Genomic DNA, 19,967 nt, shown 5'->3' with positions numbered 1-19,967 from the left:
TATAGAAATGCTCGTCAGTGTTCTGCTTGCAGAAAGTGATGCAAGCGGGAGAGCAGGTGTCGCGGGGGAGGTATCTGTCTCTCTCACATTTTCTATTTACAAGGCACCGGCTGTTTCTGTACAACAGACTGGAGATGTGACACATAAATGAGGAAACACACACATACCCGCTGCTGGGTCTGTGCTTGAGACTGGGACTATCCATACCATTGCTCGGATCGGCCACCATACAGGACGTCCTGTCGGAAGAAGAAATGGAAAACCTCTTGCTGCACTTGGTGGAGTCTTGTGGTCTCTGATTTGTATAATCAGGGTCTCGTTCTGCATCAATTTCCCATGAAAATATAATTTAGGCTGAGCTCACGCTGCCTTGAAATGTGAAAGCTCCTGGAACATATGCCGTACAAATGCATAGTGCCCTGTTGACCCACGTATGCCAAGAGTGTCCTTATGGCACGCATTCAGATGGCATCTTCGTTCTGTAATGGGGACTTGGGGTGCAATCATTTTGTGATCCTGGGGGTCCCAGTGGTCAGAACCCACTGATCAGACATTTATGATCTATCCTGTGGTTGTGTGATAAATGTTAGTGCAATAACCCCTTTAACCTTTTCCAATCCATTGTCTGACATCTTCCTACATTCTGATTGAAGCTTGTGCAGCTATGATGTCGGAAGATGTCCGGCAGGGTATATTGCCAGCCACTCTGTTGTTGGGGGGCCTCTCCGGCATGTCACATACTGCAGTACTGGCTCTAGCCAGCAGATGGCACCATTGTATAATGGCAGAAAGAGAAAGCCCCCTAGGAAACCCTGAATCCAAAATTGGATTGCAAAGGGTTAAAATAAGATAACCCTGTGGATGGGTGATTAATGGCTTTGGTGGGACCCCTTTAAGAATACTTCCATAATACAACATTTTGGTAAGATGAATCTTAGTTTGAAATGAGGCAAACAATTTACACATATTTGTGCACATGAATCCGGTTGCAACCACAATCTGTGGACCCAACCTTCGGACAGAGATGTACAGAGCTGTAATATGGAACCCATAGGAGTTAACCATATCAACATAAAGGAAACAGATGAGATTGGGCACCACAATGAGCAAGACGGAGTGCTGCTATTGTGTCAAAATGACTATATAAAGGTAAAAAGAAGAAAAAGTGCCACAATATATGAAGAGCGCACACCCAAAATAAGCAAAATAAATAGATTTTATTAACAAACACACCATAAAGCAAGCATAAAAACATTTAAAAACACAAACCAAAACTGTCCACACAATATGGGGCAGATAGATCTGTGCAATCAAAAAATCGTATGAATGTTGGTTCCAGAGGCCTCCAATTCCTTGCTATGGCCCCAATTATTAAATGAGACATTATTCTTCTGTGTCCGATAGGTATTCTCTCTACTTCTAGTAAAAGCAGTGCCATCTGGGGGTTGGGTGCAATTTTAATTCCAGTGAATTTATATATTATAGACAATATCTCTTTCCAAAGGGATGCAATGTATTTGCAGCTCCAGATTATATGGAATAAAGTCCCTGATTCCCCACAATTTCTGCAAATAAGAAGATGGAAAAATGCACAATTTCTCTAACACAAATCGGGCGAGTCTGCAAGGAGAGTAATACCATCTTGTGGCTTTTTGGAGTGGGTTTCCAGTAAGGGCTCAGTCACACGGGCGTTTTTACATGTGTTTTTCTGCGCGTCAAAAAATTTGCACTTGATAGAACCAATGCTTTTCAATGGCAGCGGCCACATGTGTGAATTTGACATGCAGAAAAACACCTGCGGCGAAAATTATAGGACACCGGTTCGCAGAACGCATGTAACTGCGGCAAACTGGTGTTTTATGTATGTAAAACCCCTGGATGCGAACACCTTGCGCTCAGTGGGGTTGATGGCAGCAGCGGAGACCCTATTGAGAACATATAATAAAGATCGCGATCCTCAGCCACAGCTGTCACAGAGGAGCACGATGTTCTCCCATTGAATTCAATGGAGCCGGCAATACAGATGGCTCCATTGAAAGCAATGGGATGCCGGCAAGCGCTGTAGTGATTTTCGGGGAAGGGCTTCAAATAATCTATACTCACCTTTCTGCAGCTGCCGGGGCTCAGCCGCGTCCAGCCGGGTCTTCTCCCTGCACTGTTCTGAGTAGTATTCAGCAGCCAGGGATTTAAAATCCCCGCCTGCTGAATGGGCTGCCGATGATTGGTTGACCCATTCAGCATAGATTTTTTTTTTTTTTTTTACACATTTTTGGATTGTTTTTCAGGGAAGGGCTTATATTTGAAGCCCTTCCCCGAAAATCACTACAGCGCTTGCCGGCAGCCCATTGCTTTCAATGGAGCCGGCTGTATTGACGGCTCTATTGAATTCAATGGGAGAACATTGCGCTCCTCTGCCACAGCTGTGGCACAGCTGTGGCAGAGGATAGCAGGTAGCACTCTTTTTGAGCGTCAAAACGCCCGTGTGACCGACCCCTTTTGAGCGGATAAACGCTGCTAGCAGCATTTTTTCCGCCGTGACACCCGCTTAGGTCACGCAAAGTTTTGAGCGCATCAGTTATGCGTTCAAAAATTATTGCGGCAAAACGCCCGTGTGATTGAGCCTTAAGCTGGTACAAGTTGAGCTTTTGTGAGCCCAGACGAAAGCCTTTGATCATTGGGAAGCAGTGAATTTCTTTCTTAGGTCCATACAAAATATAATGGAGAGGGTGTATCAGCATGGACTTTATGAAAAAGTAATAGCCATTAGAAATAACAGATTGCCAGCTTTGAGGCCTCCTGGCTACCATGGATAAACTATTGTAACAAGATGTCCCAACCTGCAACAAACCCTTTGGATGAAAGGCCTAGAGAAAATGAAAAAAGAGTAAGGAAACGACTCAATAAATTAAGCCAGATGGTGGAAACTCCATCCTCCCCTCCCCTTCACACCCTTTTTGTTTTCCCAGTTATTTAGTCAAGTTTGCATGATTACTGAAATGGCTTGTTTGTATAAGTTTATTGAAAATTCTACTAAAGGAAAAAGTGAATGTATGTAACTTTGATGATATAAATTTCATTTTAATAAAAATTATTGGAAAAAAAATTTAATTGTAGTGTCCCAGAGTTAGACACTACATATGTAATGTGGCCATTTCCCAAGTATGTGTGTGCTACTTTAAGTCTGTTAATTTAAATGTATGTGTTTCACTCATGTTCTGCTTTTAGATGCAATCTTTACCCTATTGGTTAAGCAGGTAGCAAGCAGATAGCTGTCCTGTAATTGGAGAATAAGCCCTCTGCATGGGTTAGTTTGGATGAATCAAATAAAAGAAAGAGGAGAGTTGGGAATAGTTAGTTGGAGTTGGAGCTGAAGTTAAATCCTTGAAGAGAGGAGCCAGTGTGGTGAGAAGGAAAAGGGGTGAGTATCCAAGAAAGTGATTATATCAGGGATAGACAAATCCTAAAGAAAAGAAGAGTCAGTTTATGCAACAGTATAATGAAGAAAGATATAGAAAGAAGGATTGTATAAGATGAGTTAAGAAAGCTATTAAGACAATGATTATAAATAAAGAAGGTTTGAGACTGAAAATTACAGAAATAGGGATAGGGAACAAAGAACTGTTAAAGAAAGAAAAGGAAAGGAAATGGCTTCAATAACAGAAGTAAAAGAGAGAAAGAAGTGCTTCCTGTACTTTCAATTGTCATAAAAGCCCAAGTGTATAGATGTGGTTCCTGTACTTAGAGAGATAAGTGTATAGATTCAGTTCCTGTACTTAACAACAGCTATCTACCTCAGAGTGAGTCCATGCTAATGAAGATATATAGATGCAAATAAATTACTTTTTAATGCAATTCCTGACTCCTGGAGTTCCCTTCTCACCACTGTACCATCTGCACTGAAGTATACAACACTGCACTCTGGGAGGATGGCCCTTTTTCCTGTTTTATTTTAATTTTCCCATTTTTTACTTATTATTTTGTCTGGAATGGGTTTCAGCCTGTATATGGACTGGCATCACGAACTTGACAATATTTCATACCACCATACCCTGCCCAATTGCCAGGTAGCACCCAGAGAGTAAATGCCACACTAGTGACTTTAATGTAACTTAACTGTCTGTCGCTGCCACTAGTGGGGATATGCAGAGCCGCCGCTGACATAACCACAAAAGTCACTTAACTAGCTGCGCGCTACAATATACACAAAAAGTAATAATATAAAGGTTAATCCCCGAAATGTAAGACAGCATATATCCCATGAGTGAGTAAGTGAGAGTCTGTGAAATAAACAAAAGAATAAAGACTACACCAAATCATATGAATACCGCACAAAATACAATAGATTATGATTAGAGATGAGCGAGTATACTCGCTAAAGGCAATTACTCGAGCGAGCATTGCCTTTAGCGAGTACCTGCCCGCTCGAGACAGAAGGTTCGGGTGCCGGCGCGGGGAAGCGGTGAGTAGCGGCAGTCAACAGGAGGGAGCGGGGGGGGAGAGAGGGAGAGAGAGAGATCTCCCCTCCATTCCTTCCCACTCTCCCCCGCAGCTCCCTGCCCGCCGCCGGCACCCGAACCTTCAGTCTCGAGCGGGCAGGTACTCGCTAAAGGCAATGCTCGCTCGAGCAATTGCCTTTAGCGAGTATACTTGCTCATCTCTAATTATGATATTATGCAGTAAAGTGCAAATACTAATAAATACACAAATAACAAAAAACTGTAGTAACAAAATATAACATCCAGTATAAAGAAACATAAACCTTTACCAAACCCCATGATAAGGGCTAGGGATGCTGCCAGGGAGAAAAAAGAAAGAGCCAAAGTAAATAAAAAGAGAAAACTGCACATGGATAGATCCCACGCGCTTCACTGTGCTCAGATAGCTTCCTCATGTTACTGCATTTTTTGTTATTTATGTGTTTGCTGGTATTTGCACTTTACTGTTTATAATATCATAATCTAATGTATTTGTGCTGTATTTATATGATTAGGATTTGGTGAATTGTAGTCTTTATTCCGTTTTTCACAGACTCTCATTTGTTCATTCATGGTATATATGATGTCTTACAGTTGGGGGATTGGCCTTTTTGTGGATCATTTGTTATATCATTTTTGATTGCACATATCTATCTGCTCCATATTGTGTGGACCGTTTGGGTTTTAATGTTTTTATGCTTGCTTTATAGCAGGGATGTCTAACTCATTTTCACTGAGGGCCACATCACCCTTAGGGTGAAGTCACATGAACGTATATCGGCTCGGTTTTTACGCCGAGCCGATATACGTTGTCCTCGTGTGCAGGGGGGGGGAGGATGGAAGAGCCAGGAGAAGGAACTGAACTCCCGTCCCCCCCTCCGCTCCTCTGCACTATTTGCAATGGGAAGAGGCGGGGCGGGGCTAAGTTCCGAGAATTATCCCTGCCCCCCCCACCTCTCCCCATTGCAAATAGTGCAGAGGGGCGGAGAGGAGGCAGAGAGGGGGGCGGGAGCTCAGTTCCTGCTCCTGGCTCTTCCATGCTCCCCCCCCCTGCACACGAGGACAACGTATATCGGCTCGGCGTAAAAACCGAGCCGATATACGTTCGTGTGACTTCACCCTTAGGGTTGCCTTCAAAGGGCCAATTGTAATTGTATAGTAAGGGCTCCAACAAATGATTGTATTTGTGCAGTGAATAGAACCAATTGATTTCAATAGGTTCGTTCACATGAGCCTATTTTTTCATGCGATGTGCAACTGTGTGGAAAAACGTGGCATGACCTATTTTTCTGTGTATTATGCACTGCAATAGGCCATTGAAGTGAATGGGCAGGCACAAATATGTAGGAAGCCTGCATATTCACTGGGTATTTATGCACCATTTCAATTAGCCAGTGTTCTTTATTGCGTGCGCAAAAACGCTGTGTATTTATATAAATAAAATGTACTTATGCCCATGTGAGTGTGCCCTAATAGTGACCCCCATAGTGGAGGCAGTAGTAACAATGACCCTCATAGTGGTCCCAGTAGTAAGTGTCCACCATATTGGTCCCAATAGTAACAGTGATCCCCTTAGTGGTCCCAGCAGGAACAGTGGCACCAGTAGTAACAGTGATCCCCTTAGTGGTCCTAGCAGTAACAGTGGCCCTGGTAGTAACAGTGATCCCCTTAGTGGCCCCAGTAGTAACAGTGTCCTCGATATTGGTCCCAGTAATGGTAGTGATCCCCATAGTAATAGTAGTCCTAGGGTTGTTACCCAGCCAAAAGCCAATAGCAATCCCCCTAATGATCTCTAGCCGGGCAGAATCCCTGCTGCTGAGTCTATGACCACTGCCGAGTTTGTGATCACTAACCCCTCAGCTCAGTGCAGTAGTCATCAGTCAGGAGAGGTCATTGGTAGAGATGAGCGAGCACCAAAATGCTCGGGTGCTCGTTACTCGGGACGAAATTATCGCGATGCTCGAGGGTTCGTTTCGAATAACGAACCCCATTGAAGTCAATGGGCGACCCGAGCATTTTTGTATTTCGCCGATGCTCGCTAAGGTTTTCATGTGTGAAAATCTGGGCAATTCAAGAAAGTGATGGGAACGACACAGCAACGGATAGGGCAGGCGAGGGGCTACATGTTGGGCTGCATCTCAAGTTCACAGGTCCCACTATTAAGCCACAATACCGGCAAGAGTGGGCCCCCCCCCCCTCCCAACAACTTTTACTTCTGAAAAGCCCTCATTAGCAATGGATACCTTAGCTAAGCACCACACTACCTCCAACCAAGCACAATCACTGCCTGCATGACACTCCGCTGCCACTTCTCCTGGGTTACATGCTGCCCAACCCCCCCGCACGACCCAGTGTCCACAGCACACACAAAAGTGTCCCTGCGCAGCCTTCAGCTGCCCTCATGCCACACCACCCTCATGTCTATTTATAAGTGCGTCTGCCATGACGAGGAACCGCAGGCACACACTGCAGAGGGTTGGCACGGCTAGGCAGCGACCCTCTTTAAAAGGGGCGGGGCGATAGCCCACAATGCTGTACAGAAGCAATGAGAAATATAATCCTGTGCCACCGCCATCAGGAGCTGCACACGTGGGCATAGCAATGGGGAACCTATGTGCCACACACTATTCATTCTGTCAAGGTGTCTGCATGCCCCAGTCAGACCGCGGTTTTTAATTCATAGACACAGGCAGGTACAACTCCCTATTGTGAAGTCCCTGTGGACCGACAGCATGGGTGGCTCCCTGGAACCCACCGGCGGTACATAAAAATATCCCATTGCATTGCCCAACACAGCTGAGGTAGTAATGTCGTGCTTAATGCAGGTGGGCTTCAGCCCACACTGCATGCCCCAGTCTGACTGGGGTTCGTTAGAAGTGGAAACAGATGCATTTATAATTCTCTGTGGACCCACAGCATGGGTGGGTGCCAGGAAGCCACCGGCGGTACATACAAATATCCCATTGCATTGCCCAACACAGCTGAGGTAGTAATGTCGTGCTTAATGCAGGTGGGCTTCGGCCCACACTGCATGCCCCAGTCAGACTGGGGTTCTTTAGAAGTGGAAACAGATGCATTTATAATTCCCTGTGGACCCACAGCATGGGTGGCTCCCTGGAACCCACCGGCGGTACATAAAAATATCCCATTGCATTGCCCAACACAGCTGATGTAACGTCAGCTGTAATGCAGGTGGGCTAAAAATTAATTTGATTACACTGTAGGCGAGGGCCCACAAAAATTGCTGTATCAACAGTACTAATGTACATCAGAAAAATTGGCCCTGGCCAACCAAGAGGGCAGGTGAAACCCATTAATCGCTTTGGTTAATGTGGCTTAAGTGGTAACTAGGCCTGGAGGCAGCCCAGTTTAACGAAAAATTGGTTCAAGTTAAAGTTTCAACGCTTTTAAGAGCATTGAAACGTATAAAAATTTTTAAGAAAAATTATATGAGTGACCCTTGTGGCCCTAAGAAAAATTGCCCGTTCGGCGTCATTACGTGAGGTTTCAGGAGGAGGAGCAGGAGGAGGAGGAGGAGGAATATTATACACAGATTGATGAAGCAGAAATGTCCCCGTTTTGGATGGTGAGAGAGAACGATGCTTCCATCCGCGGGTGCAGCCTACGTATTGCTTAGGTATCACTGCTGTCCGCTGGTGGAGAAAAGAAGTCTGGGGAAATCCAGGCTTTGTTCATCTTGATGAGTGTAAGCCTGTCGGCACTGTCGGTTGACAGGCGGGTACGCTTATCTGTGATGATTCCCCCAGCCGCACTAAACACCCTCTCTGACAGGACGCTAGCCGCAGGACAAGCAAGCACCTCCAGGGCATACAGCGCGAGTTCAGGCCACGTGTCCAGCTTCGACACCCAGTAGTTGTAGGTGGCAGAGGCGTCAGGGAGGACGGTCGTGCGATCGGCTACGTATTCCCTCACCATCCTTTTACAGTGCTCCCGCCGACTCAGCCTTGACTGGGGAGCGGTGACACAGTCTTGCTGGGGAGCCATAAAGCTGTCCAGGGCCTTAAAGACTGTTGTATTGCCTGTGCTGTACATGCTGCTCGATCTCCGCACCTCCCCTGCTACCTGGCCCTCGGAAGTGCGCCTTCTGCCACTAGCGCTGTCGGATGGGAATTTTACCATCAGCTTGTCCGCCAGGGTCCTGTGGTATAGCAACACTCTCGAGCCCCTTTCCTCTTCGGGAATGAGAGTGGAAAGGTTCTCCTTATACCGTGGGTCGAGCAGTGTGTACACCCAGTAATCCGTAGTGGCCAGAATGCGTGCAACGCGAGGGTCACGAGAAAGGCATCCTAACATGAAGTCAGTCATGTGTGCCAGGGTACCTGTACGCAACACATGGCTGTCCTCACTAGGAAGATCACTTTCAGGATCCTCCTCCTCCTCCTCCTCCTCCTCCTCAGGCCATACACGCTGAAAGGATGACAGGCAAGCAGCATGGGTACCGTCAGCAGTGGGCCAAGCTGTCTCTTCCCCCTCCTCCTCATCCTCCTCATGCTCCTCCTCCTCCTCCTGAACGCGCTGAGATATAGACAGGAGGGTGCTCTGACTATCCAGCGACATACTGTCTTCCCCCGGCTCTGTTTCCGAGCGCAAAGCGTCTGCCTTTATGCTTTGCAGGGAACTTCTCAAGATGCATAGCAGAGGAATGGTGACGCTAATGATTGCAGCATCGCCGATCACCACCTGGGTAGACTGCTCAAAGTTTCCAAGGACCTGGCAGATGTCTGCCAACCAGGCCCACTCTTCTGAAAATAATTGAGGAGGCTGACTCCCACTGCGCCGCCCATGTTGGAGTTGGTATTCCACTATAGCTCTACGATGCTCATAGAGCCTGGCCAACATGTGGAGCGTAGAGTTCCACCGTGTGGGCACGTCGCACAGCAGTCGGTGCACTGGCAGATTAAACCGATGTTGCAGGGTCCGCAGGGTGGCAGCGTCCGTGTGGGACTTGCGGAAATGTGCGCAGAGCCGGCGCACCTTTACGAGCAGGTCTGACAAGCGTGGGTAGCTTTTCAGAAAGCGCTGAACCACCAAATTAAAGACGTGGGGCAGGCATGGCACGTGCGTGAGGCTGCCGAGCTGCAGAGCCGCCACCAGGTTACGGCCGTTGTCACACACGACCATGCCCGGTTGGAGGCTCAGCGGCGCAAGCCAGCGGTCGGTCTGCTCTGTCAGACCCTGCAGCAGTTCGTGGGCCGTGTACCTCTTATCTCCTAAGCTGAGTAGTTTCAGCACGGCCTGCTGACGCTTGCCCACCGCTGTGCTGCCACGACGCGCGACACCGACTGCTGGCGACGCGCTGCTGCTGCTGACACATCTTGATTGCGAGACAGAGGTTGCGTTGGAGGAGGAGGAGGAGGAGGGTGGTTTAGTGGAGGAAGCATACACCGCCACAGATACCACCACCGAGTTGGGGCCCGCAATTCTGGGGGTGGGTAGGACGTGAGCGGTCCCAGGCTCTGACTCTGTCCCAGCCTCCACTAAATTCACCCAATGTGCCGTCAGGGAGATATAGTGGCCCTGCCCGCCTGTGCTTGTCCACGTGTCCGTTGTTAAGTGGACCTTGGCAGTAACCGCGTTGGTGAGGGCGCGTACAATGTTGCGGGAGACGTGGTCGTGCAGGGCTGGGACGGCACATCGGGAAAAGTAGTGGCGACTGGGAACTGAGTAGCGCGGGGCCGCCGCCGCCATCATACTTTTGAAGGACTCCGTTTCCACAACCCTATACGGCAGCATCTCAAGGCTGATAAATTTGGCTATGTGGACGGTTAACGCTTGAGCGTGCGGGTGCGTGGCGGCGTACTTGTGCTTGCGCTCAAACACTTGCGCTAGCGACGGCTGGACGGTGCGGTGCGAGACATTGCTGGATTGGGCCGAGGACAGCGGAGTTGAGGGTGTGGGTGCAGGCCAGGAGACGGTAGTGCCTGTGTCCTCAGAGCGGGGTTGGATCTCAGTGGCAGGTTGGGGCACAGGGGGAGAGGCAGCGGTGCAAACCGGAGGCGGTGAACGGCCTTCGTCCCACCTTGTGGGGTGCTTGGCCATCATATGTCTGCGCATGCTGGTAGTGGTGAGGCTGTTGGTGGTGGCTCCCCGGCTGATCTTGGCGCGACAAAGGTTGCACAACACTGTTCGTCGGTCGTCAGGTGTGTCTGTGAAAAACTGCCAGACCTTAGAGCACCTTGGCCTCTGCAGGGTGGCATGGCGCGAGGGTGCGCTTTGGGAAACAGTTGGTGGATTATTCGGTCTGGCCCTGCCTCTACCCCTGGACACCGCACTGCCTCTTGCAACCTGCCCTGCTGCTGCCCTTGCCTCCCCCTCTGAAGACCTGTCCTGAGTAGGCGTTGCACACCAGGTGGGGTCAGTCACCTCATCGTCCTGCTGCTCTTCCTCCGAATCCTCTGTGTGCTCCTCCCTCGGACTTACTGCCCTTACTAGTACCTCACCGATAGACAACTTTGTCTCATCGTCATCGTCCTCCTCACCCACTGAAAGGTCTTGAGACAGTTGCCGGAAGTCCCCAGCCTCATCCCCCGGACCCCGGGAACTTTCCAATGGTTGGGCATCAGTGACGATAAACTCCTCTGGTGGGAGAGGAACCACTGCTGCCCAATCTGAGCAGGGGCCCGAGAACAGTTCCTGGGAGTCTTCCCGCTCCTGAGCATGTGTCATTGTAGTGGAGTGAGGAGGCTGGGAGGAAGGAGGAGCAGCAGCCAGAGGATTCGGATTTGCAGCAGTGGACGGCGCAGAACTGTGGGTGGATGATAGCTTGCTCGAAGCACTTTCTGCCATCCACGACAGGACCTGCTCACACTGCTCATTTTCTAATAAAGGTCTCCCGCGTGGACCCATTAATTGGGCGATGAATGTGGGGACGCCAGAAACGTGCCTCTCTCCTAATCGCGCAGCAGTCGGCTGCGATACACCTGGATCAGGAGCTCGGCCTGTGCCCACACCCTCACTTGGGCCTATGCGTCCTCGGCCATGTCCACGTCCTCTAGGCCTACCCCTACCCCTCAGCATGCTGTATTACCAGTGATTTCCCAGGCAGGAAATAAATTGGCGCAAGCCTGCAGGACAAATAGAATTTTCCCCTTTTTTTTAAAGAAAAGGCCCACTGACTATATTCAATCAGATAAGAAATGTGTTCCACAGAAATGCAGTTATATGAAGTGCAGCAGAGCGGTGATTTTTCCCAGGAAGGCAGGAAATAAATTGGCGCAAGACTGCTGTAAAACGCAGCTGGCTGCGTATGAATTTTTTACTATCTCCACCCACCACACACGTACCCAGAACGCTGAGGACTGACAGAGGCAGGCCACATAGAATTTTTCCCTTTTTTTTAAAAGAAAAGGCCCACTGACTATATTCAATCAGATAAGAAATCTGTTCCACAGAAATGCAGTTATATGAAGTGCAGCAGAGCGGTGATTTTCCCCAGGCAGGAAGGAAATAAATTGGCGCAAGACTGCTGTTAAATGTAGCTGGCTGCGTATGATTTTTTTACTATCTCCACCCACCACACACGTACCCAGAACGCTGAGGACTGACAGAGGCAGGCCACATAGAATTTTTCCCTTTTTTTTTAAAGAAAAGGCCCACTGACTATATTCAATCAATAATATATGTCTTCTGGCCCTGCCTACACAATTCTCTCCCTGTAGTATTACTGCAGGGCGCAATGCTCTGCACAGCCGATTTTGAAAAAAAAAAAGATGCAACACTGCTAACAGCAGCCTGCACAGTACTGCACACGGTTAAATGTGGCCCTAAGAAGGACCGTTGGGGTTCTTGAAGCCTACACTCACTCCTAACACTCTCCCTGCCTAACCACCACTTCTGTCCCTGGACTATTACTGCAGGGCGCAATGCTCTGCAGACAGCCGATTTTGAAAAAAAAAAAATTGTGCAACACTGCTAACAGCACCCTCCACAGTACTGCACACGGATAGATGTGGCCCTGAGAAGGACCGTTGGGGTTCTTGAAGCCTACACTAACTCCTAACACTCTCCCTACAGCAGCACCAGCAGCAGCACTTTCCCTCAGCTAACTCACAAGGCATCTGAGGCGAGCCGTGGGAGGGGCCGATTTTTATACTCGGGTGACATCTGATCTCCCCAGCCACTCACAGCAGGGGGGTGGTATAGGGCTTGAACGTCACAGGGGGAAGTTGTAATGCCTTCCCTGTCTTTCAATTGGCCAGAAAAGCGCGCTAACGTCTCACAGAGAAAAGTGAAAGTAACCCGAACATCGCGTGGTGCTCGTTAAGAGTAACGAGCATCCCGAACACCCTAATATTCGCCCGAGCATCAAGCTCGGACGAGTACGTTCGCTCATCACTAGTCATTGGTCATAGACTCTGCACTGTGCCGCCGGACCAGAGCTGCAGGCGAGGTGAGTAGAGGTCCTTTAAAAGGTTTATCCAAGCATTGCCCGCCGAGGTACACCGAGGTCGGAGCAGAAGCGCTGCTTTAACCCCTGTGTAGTGGTCGTCACCCGTAATTGCAAGAGCAGCTCCCATTGAAAAGCTTAGCTTGTAATTACAAGCACCAGCCAGTTCCGCTCCGACCCCGGTGTATTTCGGTGGGCGCTGCCTGGAAAACCCCTTTTAAGGTTTAATGCACGACAAACAGGCCACATACAATGAAGCAGTTTCTTGTGTGGACTGTGCGCTCTTCATATATTGTGTTGCTTTTTCTTCTTTTTTCCTTTATACATCAACCATAGCAACAGACATGGTCAGTACATGTTCCATATGGTAGAAAAGGTATAGAAGCCATCATCTTCTAAAGCCAACAAAGGATCCTGCTATATTTTGTATTATGTATCCTGTGTGATTGGTTTTATCTACAGTAACTTTATTACTCTTGGATGTATTGTAGTTTGGATTCTAATGATGAATGTTCTCCTCCTAGGAGTGACTGGGTCACCTCTTATCGGGTCATGGTCAGTAATGACAGTCACAGCTGGGTCTTTGCAAAAAATGAAACTGGAGACCTGGTAAGAGAAGACTTTTATTCCTTGACTCACAGAATTATTAACATTTACTCTCCAGAAGGACAGACGCTCTTCGTGGCTACTCTTTGCTTAGGCTAATTGATGAAGTTATGCACTGAACAATCACTCCATTAGGTCCCACTGGCTCATGACATCTTGTAATCAGTACCATGTGATGGCCGTGCCGTGGTCTGCTCTCAGATAAAGGGCTGACCTCTTCTCTGCAGAGCAAAATTTGGCAATAATTGATAAGCATGGTGACTTGAGTGACTTTGACCGCGGGAGGTGTGGTGCCGGTATTTCTGAAACAGTCACACTTGTTGGCTGTTCCTGAACCGCGGTATCAAGAGTCAACCAAGACTGGTTGAACCATGGTCAGACATCCAACAGAAGATCACCCAGCGGTGGTCGTCAGGTGGCACATGTAGTATCCTAGCAATGACATGCCACAGTGGACCAACTGACCCAACAGTGGAGAAGTTAGACACATTTTCACAATGATTATTCAATGTTCCATGCGACTGGGGCTCAATAGTTGAAGACTGACAAAAGTGCCATTGATGACCCTGGATTATCAACAACAATGGCTCACATGGGCACAGGAAAGATGTCAGTGGACCTTGTAGACATGGCAGAAGATTGTCTGGGGTGAAGAGTCCTGTTTCCTGCTGAACCATACGAATAGCTGGATCAACATCAGGCATAAACAGTCTAAAGCCGTATCTCATGGTGCACTGTTGGGGTTCAACAGGCCGGTGGTGGTGCCGGTGTCATGGTCTGGGGAGTATTCTCTGCCATGGCCTAGGACCGTTGGTCATCATATCACAATGTTTGAATGGTGAATGCTACAGGGACCTATTAGTTGACAATCTACACCCATATCTTCAGCAAGTCTTCACCCACCACAGTGCCATCTTTCAACAGGACAACGCTCCGTGTTATCAAGCCTGGATCACCAGGGAGTGATTGGAGAAACATAATAAATTCTCCACACTGCCTTGGCCTCCAAACCCACCGGACTGTAACCCCATTGAACATGTTTGGGATATGCTGGAAAAGACTGTGAGATCTGCTCCCACTTATCTGCAAAATGTGCACCAACGGACGGAGCTGCTGCAGCTGCTATGGGTTGACTTGAGTATAGAGGATACTCGCCACCTCGTGGAATCAGTTCCCTGATGTCTGAAAGTCGTGATTGCCCAAATAGGTGGACCAACCCGTTATTGAGTAGATGTTCCTAATGCAGTGATTGTTCAGTATATTTGAAGGACCTGCTACTATTAACTCAAAATGCCTTAATAAACAACTCCTTTACTATTCCTATGGAAGAATAGCTCTATAATATGGCATCTGATAGAGCTTGCCATGATTGTCTTCCATACTTTCTGAAATCAGAGGCCCACAGAGGTACATTAGGCCCCATACACTTTACAGGTGCAGTGCTGGCTCTGTACAACTCCAAAATTGTGTGTATGAGCCCTATTATGGCCTCTGTACTGTATATTGTATACGCTGTATACAAAGCTGGTTAAGCATTATGTGACCCTCCCCCTTCCTTATCTAATCCTATATAGTCCTATAATGCCCCAAATTGCTTTAAGCCCTATTTAGCTATAAATTTCCTCGTCTTACATACAGAAGTGGTTAATGTTATTTCATCATAAATGCTCAATGGAATTTTGAGCAAGACCTCAAAAACCCACAATCCTGCCAAGTTTCATCTGGAAGCAAGACTTATTTCCATAAAACTTCATTACTGCGGTTTAACTAGAAATGGTCCAGTGCAGAAAATCTTATCCTGAAAGATTTACAGATGGGATAGGCAAGGTTGCCAGGTCAGCCATTAAGAAAGCCCAACACATATGAAATACCTATGCTGCACTGCACTGAGCTGAGATGTATGATCCACGCTTCACTTCACCCCATCAGCTCATTACGCGGAAACTTGCAAAGTGCAGTAGCAAAAAAGTAATAATTGCTTATTTCACAGCAGCGTGTGATTGTACTTAAAAGGGTTTTCCCACTCTTAAAAATTGATAACCTAACCACGGGATAGGTTATCAGTAGCTGATCGGTGGGGTATGCCGCCTGGGACCATAGCCAACCAACTATCACCCGATATGGAGCAGAAAGCAAATAGCTGCATACATGGGTCCGAAGTAATATTGCAGGCTGAATCCAATTCTTTTCAATGGGAGCTATACCTGCAATACCATGCCGGGCCATTGCACAAAGTACGGTGCTATCTGCTTCCTGCTTTATACACTATGATAGCTGGCCCACTGAATAGCTGATCGGCTATAGTATTGGGTGGCAAACTTCCTATGATTAGCTATTGGTGACCTATCCTTTAGATAGGTAATTGAATTTTAAGAGCTGGAAAACCCCTTCAGTTGTTTGAACACACAGGATGTACATCCTTTGTCATTAGAGATTGTATGCAGGGGAATGGTAGCCGATCCCGATCAATACTATGCAGGTGTCGGCTGTGCTTTACAGCTGGCAACTGCCGGCAACACTGATTGGCTGCTGTTAGCCCTTTAAATGCCGCTGTCAGTTCCGATAGTGGCATTTAAACTCATTGATAAACGTTCCGGGGTCCCGAATCGCGAGGTGCCGTTCAGTTGCCATTGCACCCTGGTGCCTTACCATGACCCACAGCGCTGTCATGCCTGATGGCCTATCAAGCCATGCCTGTGGTGTGGCTTAGTAGAATGCCTGTCAGTATTACATTATACTACAAGAGTGATCAAGTCCCCTATGGGAAAAAAAAGGTGGCGGAATTGCTTTGTTTCCCATATCACTCCACTTCAAAATGTTTCAGAGTTTTTCAGTTCATTCTATGGCACATTGTATAGTACCGCTAACAAACACAACTCGTCCCGCAGAAGACAAGCCCTCAGACATCGATGTCGATGGATAAATAAAAGTGCTATGATTTTTTGAAAGTACGGAGGAAAAATTGAAAATAAAAAAAGAGGTGTGGCCCTCGAGGGGTTAATACTTTAGCAGATTCTTTAAAACTCACTTTGAACTATGGTTCAAAAAGTATGTTATTTGACAATAAAGAATTTACATAACAATCCAGTGGTTTCCATTTGTCGCCACAATCATTTATCTGAGCCATAAAACAGATTTCCATGAACCAATCTCCGTTTCTTTACACGTCAGATATAATTTAGCCCTGACGCTAAAAACGATTTATCCCCCCTTATGGGCGGAGAAAGCCATAGAAAAAACACAAATTGGCTTGTTCAAACACCAAATATACCACTTATACATATATTATACCATACTACTATACAGAGGAAAAGAAAAACATAAGAAGAAAAAAGGGGCTAAGAAGTAGTCAAGAAAGAGATAAAGAGAAAGGGAAGAGAGATGGGAGGGGAGGGAGGGGGGGAAAGAGGGGTATCCGGCTTAGCTACCTTCCAACTACTGTCCCCCATTGTTCATCCAAACTAACGTACATCATAAATAGAGATGAGCGAGCACCAAAATGCTCGGGTGCTCGTTACTCGGGATGAAATTTTCGCGATGCTCGAGGGTTCGTTTCGAGTAACGAACCCCATTGAAGTCAATGGGCGACCCGAGCATTTTTGTATATCGCCGATGCTCGCTAAGGTTTTCATTTGTGAAAATCTGGGCAATTCAAGAAAGTGAAGGGAACGACACAGCAACGGATAGGGCAGGCGAGGGGCTACATGTTGGGCTGCATCTCAAGTTCCCAGGTCCCACTATTAAGCCACAATAGCGGCAAGAGTGGGCCCCCCCCTCCCAACAATTTTTACTTCTGAAAAGCCCTCATTAGCAATGCATACCTTAGCTAAGCACCACACTACCTCCAACAAAGCACAATCACTGCCTGCATGACACTCCGCTGCCACTTCTCCTGGGTTACATGCTGCCCAACCCCCCCCCCCCCCCGCACGACCCAGTGTCCACAGCGCACACCAAAGTGTCCCTGCACAGCCTTCAGCTGCCCTCATGCCACACCACCCTCATGTCTATTTATAAGTGCGTCTGCCATGAGGAGGAACCGCAGGCACACACTGCAGAGGGTTGGCACGGCTAGGCAGCGACCCTCTTTAAAAGGGGCGGGGTGATAGCCCACAATGCTGTACAGAAGCAATGAGAAATATAATCCTGTGCCACCGCCATCAGGAGCTGCACACGTGGGCATAGCAATGGGGAACCTATGTGCCACACACTATTCATTCTGTCAAGGTGTCTGCATGCCCCAGACACCACTGGGGTTCTTTAGAAGTGGACACATGCAGTTACAACTCCGTGTGGACCGACAGCATGGGTGGGTGCCAGGAAGCCACCGGCGGTACATAAATATATTCCATTGCAGTGCCCAGCACAGCTGAGGTAATGTCATGTTTAATGCAGGTGGGCAAAAAATTTATTGGATTACACTGTAGGCGAGGGCCCCAAAAAATTGGTGTACCAACAGTACTAATGTACGTCAGAAAAATTGCCCATGCCCAACCAAGAGGGCAGGTGAAACCCATTAATCGCTTTGGTTAATGTGGCTTAATTGGTAACTAGGCCTGGAGGCAGCCCAGTTAAAATAAAAATTGGTTCAGGTGAAAGTTTCAACGCTTTAATGAGAATTGAAACGTATAAAAATTGTTTACAAAAATTATATGACTGAGCCTTGTGGGCCTAAGAAAAATTGCCCGTTCGGCGTGATTATGTGAGGTTTCAGGAGGAAGAGCCGGAGGAGGAGGATGAATATTATACACAGATTGATGAAGCTAAAAGGTCCCCGTTTTGGATGGTGATAGAGAATGATGCTTCCATCCGCGGGTGCAGCCTACGTATTGCTTACGTATCGCTGCTGTCCGCTGGTGGAGAAGAGAAGTCTGGGGAAATCCAGGCTTTGTTCATCTTGATGAGTGTTAGCCTGTCGGCACTGTCGGTTGACAGGCGGGTACGCTTATCTGTGATGATTCCCCCAGCCGCACTAAACACCCTCTCTGACAAGACGCTAACCGCAGGACAAGCAAGCACCTCCAGGGCATACAGCGCTAGTTCAGGCCACGTGTCCAGCTTCGACACCCAGTAGTTGTAGGGGGCAGAGGCGTCACGGAGGACGGTCGTGAGATTGGCTACGTACTCCCTCACCATCCTTTTACAGTGCTCCCACCGACTCAGCCTTGACTGGGGAGCGGTGACACAGTCTTGCTGGGGAGCCATAAAGCTGGCAAAGGCCTTGGAGAATGTTCCCCTGCCTGTGCTGTACATGCTGCCTGATCTCTGCGCCTCCCCTGCTACCTGGCCCTCGGAACTGCGCCTTCGGCCACTAGCGCTGTCGGATGGGAATTTTACCATCAGTTTGTCCGCCAGGGTCCTGTGGTATAGCATCACTCTCGAACCCCTTTCCTCTTCGGGTATGAGAGTGGAAAGGTGCTCCTTATACCGTGGGTCGAGCAGTGTGTACACCCAGTAATCCGTAGTGGCCAGAATGCGTGTAACGCGAGGGTCACGAGAAAGGCATCCTAACATGAAGTCAGCCGTGTGTGCCAGGGTACCTGTACGCAACACATGGCTGTCCTCACTAGGAAGATCACTTTCAGGATCCTCCTCCTCCTCCTCCTCCTAAAGAATTGAGGAGGCTGACTCCCACTGCGCCGCCCATGTTGGAGTTGGTATTCCACTATAGCTCTACGCTGCTCATGGAGCCTGGCCAACATGTGGAGCGTAGAGTTCCACCGTGTGGGCACGTCGCACAGCAGTCGGTGCACTGGCAGATGAAACCGATGTTGCAGGGTGCGCAGGGTGGCAGCGTCCGTGTGGGACTTGCAGAAATGTGCACAGAGCCGGCGCACCTTTCCGAGCAGGTCTGACAAGCGTGGGTAGCTTTTCAGAAAGCGCTGAACCACCAAATTAAAGACGTGGGCCAGGCATGGCACGTGCGTGAGGCTGCCGAGCTGCAGAGCCGCCACCAGGTTATGGCCGTTGTCATACACGACCATGCCCGGTTGGAGGCTCAGCGGCACAAGCCAGTGGTCGGTCTGCTCTGTCAGACCCTGCAGCAGTTCGTGGGCCGTGTGCCTCTTCTCTCCTAACCTGAGTAGTTTCAGCACGGCCTGCTGACGCTTGCCCACCGCTGTGCTGCCGTGCCGCACGACACCGACTGCTGGCGACGTGCTGCTGCTGACACATCTTGATTGCGAGACAGAGGTTGCGTAGGAGGAGGAGGAGGGTGGTTTAGTGGAGGAAGCATACACCGCCGCAGATACCACCACCGAGCTGGGGCCCGCAATTCTGGGGGTGGGTAGGACGTGAGCGGTCCCAGGCTCTGACTCTGTCCCAGCCTCCACTAAATTCACCCAATGTGCCGTCAGGGAGATGTAGTGGCCCTGCCCGCCTGTGCTTGTCCACGTGTCCGTTGTTAAGTGGACCTTGGCAGTAACCGCGTTGGTGAGGGCGCGTACAATGTTGCGGGAGACGTGGTCGTGCAGGGCTGG

At 48.6% G+C, this 19,967-nt stretch overlaps 1 protein-coding gene across 2 annotated transcripts in view; it reads left to right on the top strand.

The window, feature by feature from the left end:
- Positions 1–19,967, top strand: part of CPXM2 (carboxypeptidase X, M14 family member 2) — a 107,909-nt gene that overhangs the window by 46,224 nt on the left and 41,718 nt on the right. For both annotated transcript variants that reach the window (XM_066601163.1, XM_066601162.1), the window contains exon 6: positions 13,407–13,491. In XM_066601163.1, coding sequence (XP_066457260.1) covers positions 13,407–13,491 — 85 coding nt within the window. The remainder of the gene's footprint in view (positions 1–13,406; positions 13,492–19,967) is intronic.

The sequence above is a fragment of the Eleutherodactylus coqui genome, chromosome 4 (genome assembly GCF_035609145.1).
Source record: "Eleutherodactylus coqui strain aEleCoq1 chromosome 4, aEleCoq1.hap1, whole genome shotgun sequence".
Lineage (NCBI taxonomy): Eukaryota > Metazoa > Chordata > Amphibia > Anura > Eleutherodactylidae > Eleutherodactylus > Eleutherodactylus coqui.
The sequence above is the reverse complement of the archived record's forward strand: the minus strand, read 5'-3'. Positions and strand labels throughout refer to the sequence as shown.